The sequence below is a fragment of the Triticum urartu genome, chromosome 6A (assembly GCF_056163025.1).
Source record: "Triticum urartu cultivar PI428250 chromosome 6A, HENAU_Tu73, whole genome shotgun sequence".
Classification (NCBI taxonomy): Eukaryota; Viridiplantae; Streptophyta; class Magnoliopsida; order Poales; family Poaceae; genus Triticum; species Triticum urartu.
Window position 1 is genome coordinate 12,148,814 of NC_141878.1, and position 8,435 is coordinate 12,157,248.

Sequence of the window (8,435 nt, forward strand, 5' to 3'; positions counted from 1 at the left end):
ACAAAACTATATACAAGTAAGGAAAACCTACCTCTAGAAAGTAGGCCTCCCCCCTAAAAAATGGCTCATTGTCAATAATCCAAATGTTCTAATCAGCAGCTAGGACCACATCAAAAGGGGGGGGGGGGTGGGGGGTGTACAAAAGCTTTTATAGTAGCCATGATGCAATCTCTTATAGAAGATGCAAGACCCCATGAAATCTGCAAATAGTTTCAGATGCAAATACAAAAACTGTAGGAAAAGAAGAAATGATCTCTATATTCGTGATTGCAAAGGGCATAGTACACAGTGATGTTCATCATAAGTCATTCTCCAATTCCTATGCAACAACAATATCTTGTACTAAGCCTGTCATTGACCAGGAGCTAGAAAAAAAAACCTTAATTTTCATTGTGCATTTTCTCATCCAAATCTACTTGCAAGGGTCATCAACTGGTAGATTACTATGCAAGAGCTAGTTGAAACTCTTTGTTGGATAAGGACCATGCTTAGTTGTCCAAGACTATTCCGCAGATAATAAGAATCATGCATGGTTTCAACAGAGGGTGGAAGGAAAAAAATTTGTCTCTTGATAGAGGTGTCAAACTATTTTGTAGATACTGAAGATCCTGGATGTCAAAAGTCGAGATAATCCCCCATATTGACCCAGACAACAGTAAAGTTTATATAACCATCACTTAGCTTCATCACATCTCTCCACCAAAAGGATCCATGGAGGAGAGTGGCATGTGGAAAAAAACCATCATAATATGAATTCGAAATTAAGAAGACACAAGGAACATAGTCATTGGTGTAGTATTTGTGACTTGCTTAGTATGTAAAGCTTTATTCTTGATTTGAAGGTTTAGAACTCCCAAACAACCATTTATCTTGTGTTTGAAGACCATAGACCAGGCATCAAGAGATTGCTTTGGGGAGTCACCATATGGTCAGTCCTCTCCAATTGCTTGATAATCGTAGGAGGTAACCGAAGACTGCATGGATTATAAATAGGCATGGAAGACAAAGCGGGCCGAAGAAGCTGCAAACAAGCACCCTTAGAGAGAATAGAAGAACTAGCAGTGAGTCTTCTTTCTATTCCATCCACCTTGTGAGACTATTAGTTTTGGTTGTGTGCATCCTAGTCATGGAGCAGCCAGGTGTCACTCATTATGATGTGTGTTGGCTTGATGCTACATTATGAGTTAAAGAGCCCTTTATCAAATAAAAAACACTAACATGGTGGTAGAGATGGATCCAAAGGCCGTGCACGATGAGGGCGTTTGACTGTATGATCAGTACTGTTGATATTTATTAGGTGGATTCATATTGTTGAGAAATTGATAGTTATATGTTGCTGTCGAAATACCCTTCCATAATAAGATCTCAATATTTGTGTCTCAAACAGTACCATTTTTATGGTACATAAATGTTGAAAGCATCATGTAACTAGAACTACCTCCACACAAATGGAATGTGTAATGTATCATTTTCCGGTCCAGCTAGCAGCTAGATCCTTCCGTTAGTTGTTGGAAAATAGTAGCAGTGCACGTGCTCGGCGCTGCCGCTCTAAAACGGCCATTGTTGAATCAGAATCATGCGTTACAAAATATAAAGTGATACCGCAGGTGGCTTGACGTGTAGGAAGAAGAGTACAATACTATTTAGTTAGCAGTCGATTTGATCTGAGGTGATTGCTATCAAAAGGTCCATCTCACCAATAAGATTTCAATGTTTTTGGCCCGCAAAATACCATTTTGTATGGCACATGACTGTTCTTTTTAAGTAGTACTATACACATACCCATGCCACACGCTCATGTCCATCATGTCGCTGGCTGATTGATTTGTTTCATATCGTTGTGGCTGCCTGCTTCAATTCCAATGCATGAACAGGCATATTTTTGGCTGAGCTGTGTTGGTAATGGCATTTTATGACGCAATAAGAGGGAATACCATGGGTGAGTCGCAGCAACTTGGGTCGTGTTGTGGATACTCCATGCAATGGCCCGAAATATCTTTTGCATAAGTTACGGGTAGTTCGTCGTGGTGATTAGTTTCCATGTGTTTACGTGAAAAGGTGAAATTGATCACATTGGAATTAATAATGCCCACCTTTAGCTTTTGGCTTCCAAAGGAACTTCAACTTAACCATATTGTATTTTGGATTGTTGCCTTCTCCTTCTTAGAAAAAACTGGCCCGAGCCTTGTTAAATTGCTCATGCACACAGCAAAGAAACAAGCCCATAGAATTGATAGGAAGGTAAACGGTTTTCGCTGGGCGGACTGGTGCGCCTCGCGCAGGTCGCTCGTGCGCTGTTCGATCTCTAAGATCGTGTGTTTCCTTCATATTTTGTCTCATCTGTCCTCATCCTCGCGCACCATGATTTTCTATGGGCCCACGTGCCTTACCAATTTTTTCCACCAGTTCCTGCACGCCGAGTTGTGACATTGATGGCGCGGCAACGTCTTTGATACCCTTGCTCCCTGATGGCCTGATTGATTACTACGTCCAAGGTGCTTGGGAAGGAACCGTTGGTACTCCTTTCTGGCCAATTGGCGATGTCCTTGGCATTACTTTCAGGGATTTGGGAGTGAGGCTCGCGATGGCCGGGTTGCGAGGTGGAGGGTGGCACAGTTTTGTGACAGGCGAACAGTTGCTGCACTTTGTCAAAGTGAAAATTCCGGAAATTAACTTACTTTCAGAACAGTACCTGGCTTCACACAGTGGTTGACACCGGCTGCTGGCGTCGCATGGCCCTCGGTCGTTGTTGTTGTTCACAGCAGGGGGTGCATCCACCTACCATTCCTGCACTCTGACACGCAGTTTTTTAGGTGTTGACACGCAGTTGTTTAGCTGGTGCGTGTGTTGTAGGCCCGGCCTATTGGGCTAGGCCAATGGGGGTGCATATGCACCTAAGAAAGAGAGGGTGACCTTACAATGTCGTTTCCTTTACAAAAAAATGAGAATATTTCCCTTCAATTTTTAAACAACTAAAAAACGGAATTGTATAATAATGTAATAAATCTGTCAGTTAAATTCAACCTCATTCGTTCTGTCATTTTTATTTCATATATGTATCGCTATGAGTAAATTTGATGGTCAATGAATTAAAAGTAACCTCGCAAAAAATGAATTAAAAGTAGTAATGTTTTGGATGAAGAAACCATTCTTTTAGTTTTATTATTAATATTATTTGTACTCACAAGCATATGGAGGCGTGCATTGCATGTGCACTTTTACTATTGAGAAAAATCTGGAGATCGATCGGGATTTTAGTGGTCCTACGTGGTGCGTGCTATTTTGGCTGCCTGGTTTTCTTATTGTGAAGAATATTCTGCTCCCTGCTGCCATCACAAGAAATACCCTTCCATAATAAGATCTCAATATTTGTGTCTCAAACAGTACCATTTTTATGGTACATAAATGTTGAAAGCATCATGTAACTAGAACTACCTCCACACAAATGGAATGTGTAATGTATCATTTTCCGGTCCAGCTAGCAGCTAGATCCTTCCATTAGTTGTTGGAAAATAGTAGCAGTGCACGTGCTCGGCGCTGCCGCTCTAAAACGGCCATTGTTGAATCAGAATCATGCGTTACAAAATATAAAGTGATACCGCAGGTGGCTTGACGTGTAGGAAGAAGAGTACAATACTATTTAGTTAGCAGTCGATTTGATCTGAGGTGATTGCCATGTAAAATCATCTAGAATGTCATGAAATAAACGTTGTACGTCAAATAGCAGCACCACATGGTCATCTTGTTGATTTGAAGCTTGTTATATGTTGCTATCAAAAGGTCCATCTCACCAATAAGATTTCAATGTTTTTGGCCCGCAAAATACCATTTTGTATGGCACATGACTGTTCTTTTTAAGTAGTACTATACACATACCCATGCCACACGCTCATGTCCATCATGTCGCTGGCTGATTGATTTGTTTCATATCGTTGTTGCTGCCTGCTTCAATTCCAATGCATGAACAGGCATATTTTTGGCTGAGTTGTGTTGGTAATGGCATTTTATGACGCAACAAGAGGGAATACCATGGGTGAGTCGCAGCAACTTGGGTCGTGTTGTGGATACTCCATGCAATGGCCTGAAATATCTTTTGCATAAGTTACGGATAGTTCATCGTGGTGATTAGTTTCCATGTGTTTACGTGAAAAGGTGCAATTGATCACATTGGAATTAATAATGCCCACCTTTAGCTTTTGGCTTCCAAAGGAATTTCAACTTAACCATATTGTATTTTGGATTGTTCCCTTCTCCTTCTTAGAAAAAACTGGCCCGAGCCTTGTTAAATTGCTCATGCACACAGCAAAGAAACAAGCCCATAGAATTCATAGGAAGGTAAACGGTTTTCGCTGGGCGGACTGGTGCGCCTCGCGCAGGTCGCTCGTGCGCTGTTCGATCTCTAAGATCGTGTGTTTCCTTCATATTTTGTCTCATCTGTCCTCATCCTCGCGCACCATGATTTTCTATGGGCCCATGTGCCTTACCAATTTTTTCCACCAGTTCCTGCACGGCGAGTTGTGACGTCGATGGCGCGGCTACGTCTTTGATACCCTTGCTCCCTGATGGCCTGATTGATTACTACGTCCAAGGTGCTTGGGAAGGAACCGTTGGTACTCCTTTCTGGCGAATTGGCGATGTCCTTGGCATAAGTTTCAAGGATTCGGGAGTGAGGCTCGCGATGGCCGGGTTGCGAGGTGGAGGGTGGCACAGTTTTGTGACAGGCGAACGGTTGCTGCACTTTGTCAAAGTTGATAAATAAGGTTTGTCGCTTGAGAGCGCTAAAACACATTTACAAACTAAGATGGAATTCTGCTGACATCAGCATTTTTGTTATTAACTCATTATGTACTGCGTGCGTGCATACATAATGAAATGTGGTAGAGAGAAATGGAAGCAAGGAACCGCGTGGTGGTGATTTGGTGTGTTTGGTAGATACGTACACCATGTATACATAAAGTTCATTGCGTATCGCACTCTAGTAGAGCTAATAAAGAAAGGATAAGAGTTCATTGCGTATCACACTCTATGTAGAATTTTGTAAATACATCAATTTGTATCGCCAAGCAAATCACGGGTCAGAAATGATGAGAGTTAGCCACCAACCGAATAGTGTTGGAGGTGACCGTGGCCTCACACCTAGAGTAGGCAAGTGGACGGACGCACAGCCCCTATCTTGGAATGGTGCAAATTGTCCGCATCCTAAATTCTGTTGCGTACGTGCGAGTCCTGCGGACCATACGTACGTGTGAGGTGCCATCCGTTTGGACTTTCTTGGACTGCCGTTTCGTCCAGGATTACGCCAGCTGACCAACTCGGCTCGACCTTCTCTGATAAAGGCATGGCACCGATGCTGCCAACCGCATGCTGGCCGCACGGCTGGGTTTCAGTGAGATAGAACCTTTGGTCACACGCCTTACCAGTCTCTTGTGGCATGGCGGCCCTGCAGCTTGCCGCCCTCCTTGCCCTGCTGCTCGCACTGTGGCGTCTCGTGTGGCGGCCGCGCGCCGTGGCGCGGTCGTTCGTGAGGCAGGGGATCCGAGGGCCGCCCTACACGTTCCTGGCCGGGTCCTTGCCGGAGGCGAAGCGGCTGCTGATCGCTGGCCGGAGAGGCGTGCCGCCCCTCGACGCCGGGTGCCACGACATCATGCCCATCCTGCTGCCGCAGTTCCACAGATGGGTTGCCGATTATGGTAAAGTACTAACGGTAAATGGCTTCTTTAGATTAAACTGATAGCCACCTATTCCCAAACTCCTCGAGGAACTGAATCTTCCTTTCGATATAATATGATCCTACAAGCTAGGATTGAGATGATTGGTCGTTGCATATCTAGTTGCAACATTATCCTTAATCATATTTAATTAATTCTCGAATATAGTATTCATAACTTTTTTTTGTTCGTTCAGGCAAAACGTTCCTGTTCTGGATCGGGCCGATCCCCGCCATCTTCTCTATCGACCTGCAGCTGATAAAGCAAGTGCTCACAGACAGGACGGGCCTGTATCAGAAGGACTTCATGATCCCCGTGCTCAAATCCCTCTTCGGCAACGGCGTCATATTGATAAATGGTGACGATTGGAAGCGGCACCGGAAAGTAGTCCTTCCTGCTTTCAACTATGAGAAGATCAAGGTTAGAGCATGGTCAATAGTATAGTCAGGCGATAGCTATTTTTTTGGGAAAAACTTATGATCCATTAATCAGACATCATGGCAAAACAAAGAACACAAAAAGTAACAAAAATTACATTAAATGCATGGAAAAGATGATAATTATTCAATAACATTAAGGGCCTGTTTGGTTCCAATAAGTCACCTGACTTATAAGTCAGGTGACTTAAAACCAGTGACTTATAAGTCATGCCTGTTTGTTTGTCACCTGACTTATAAGTTACCTGAGCACACCTTCCCATCTTGTTTTTTAATGTAAAGGTGGTGGGACCCATGCAAAAGGGGGTGACTTATAAGTTTTAAGTTGGGGTCAAGCAACTTATGACTTATAAGTTGGGGTGACTTATAAGTTAGGTCTGTTTGGCAAAATAAGTCACTTTTTGCACTTTTCGACTTATAAGTTGATGACTTATTTGAAACCAAACAGGGCCTAAGGTTGATCACAAGGTTGGCTATTAGATTAGTCTTAATTATACTTGCATTTATAGATTTCTCCTATAAATGCACGTGAGGTGTGAGCATTATTAGTGTTGTAACTTCTAACACTACACATGGGCTAATGATTTAACCCGTGTGTAGAGCATGTCAGCGGTGACGGCAGAGGTCACAAGGCAGATGATACAGCAATGGGGCGAGCAGATACACCAAAGCAACAGCGACAAGAAAGCAGCTGAGATAGACATGATCCACGCCTTCAACGACCTGACTGCCAAGATCAACGGCCGCGTCGCCTTCGGCACTACCCACCGGGATGTCGAGGAGGTCATCGTCTTGATGCGGGAGATGCAAAAGATCGCCACTGCGGCCATGCTCGATGCTCCAATACTCTGGTAGAGTAATAGTAGTATTTGCTTACAGACCAGTTCTGAATCCAAGCTCATGACATTAACCATGTTAATCTTATGCCGTTCAATTCAGGTATCTGCCGACTCGGCGTAACTTGCACGTTCGACGCCTGAACAAACAGCTGAGAAGCAAGATCATGTCGATCATGCAGGCACGGCTGGCCGCAGATGGAGCCAAATATGGTCGAGGAGACACCGGCGGCTGCGGGGACGACCTGCTCGGGCTGTTGTTAGAGGCGTGGACACCGCACCGGCAAGTGAGGGGCGGCGATACGCTGACAACTGACGAGGTGATTGATGAGTGCAAAACCTTCTTCGCCGCAGGGCAGGAAACCACGGCCACCCTCCTCGTCTGGGCCATGTTCCTGCTTGCCGTGCACCCCCAGTGGCAGGACAAGCTCAGGGAAGAGGTCCTCCGGGAGTTCCCCGGCGGGGACAGCGACGATGTGGTACCCAACGCGGATGTTCTCGCCAAACTGAAGCTGGTGCGTACATTTCAACTGTCAATATCATTTTTCCTATATTTTCGTACGAATGTATTCGGTATCATAAATGCTCATATTGTTTCTATAAAGTTGGTCAAAGTTTACAAAATTTAACTGTTGAGATTTTTTGTATGTAATGTAATTTTGCAAAGAGGGAATAACTAATGTGTTGTGAGCATGCACTGTGACTTTAAACTTATGCAGCTACACATGGCATTGCTCGAGACATCGCGTCTCTACCCTCCAGTTGTGTACATACAGCGGAAAGCTGCCTCCGACACCGTCCTCGGAGGCATCAAAGTACCCCAGGGAACAATCATATCAATCCCCATTGGCATGCTACACCGAGACAAGGAAGTCTGGGGCCCCGACGCCAACGAGTTCAACCCCATGAGGTTCGAGCAGGGCGTCACAAAGGCTGCCAAAGACTCCAAGGCGCTCTTGACTTTCTCTCTAGGCCCGAGAGTGTGTACTGGTCAGAACTTTGGCATCGTGCAAGTGCAGGTTGTCATGGCAATGATCCTCAGCAAGTTCTCCATATCCCTCTCCCCGGCATATGTTCACAAGCCAAAGTATCTTCTGTCTTTGACACCCAGGCTTGGGATGCCTCTCATTTTGAGGAATCTACTATAGATGGGTGAGAAAGTTTGCTAATTAAACTCATTGTAACGCATGAGAGTAAATTCATTATAATTTCAGTGTCTTGCTTGTGGTACGGCATTCTACATAATCGATTTGGAGATGCAACCAATTATGCATGCAGAGATCATATCAACTTGGAGTAATAGACGAATCTTCTTGGATACAAATACAAGCAAGATGCTCAAGATGTTAAGATGGAAGACGATGTCGTTGGTGGTACCGTGGCCGTCCCTGCTTGACCAGCGTAACCTCGAGACTGGATCCATCCAAAATCATTTTGCCAAAACCATCTATGGC

General features: G+C 44.4%; 1 protein-coding gene across 1 annotated transcript; it reads left to right on the forward strand.

Moving 5' to 3' along the window:
* Positions 1-5,309: 5,309 nt before the first annotated feature.
* On the forward strand, positions 5,310-8,199 carry LOC125515788 (cytochrome P450 709B2). The gene is made up of 5 exons (XM_048681288.2): positions 5,310-5,690; positions 5,905-6,128; positions 6,746-6,996; positions 7,085-7,496; positions 7,701-8,199. The coding sequence occupies exons 1-5, from the start codon at positions 5,432-5,434 to the stop codon at positions 8,127-8,129; spliced, it is 1,575 nt and encodes a 524-aa protein (XP_048537245.2). The 5' UTR covers positions 5,310-5,431; the 3' UTR covers positions 8,130-8,199.
* Positions 8,200-8,435: the final 236 nt, after the last annotated feature.

Excerpts from the sequence above, each read along its gene's own strand:
- LOC125515788 (XM_048681288.2), top strand. The coding sequence starts at position 5,432 with ATGGCGGCCCTGCAGCTTGCCGCCCTCCTTGCCCTGCTGCTCGCACTG. Across the intron at positions 6,129-6,745 it reads TCAACTATGAGAAGATCAAG|AGCATGTCAGCGGTGACGGC; the intron begins GTTAGAGCATGG and ends ACCCGTGTGTAG. Across the intron at positions 6,997-7,084 it reads CTCGATGCTCCAATACTCTG|GTATCTGCCGACTCGGCGTA; the intron begins GTAGAGTAATAG and ends CGTTCAATTCAG.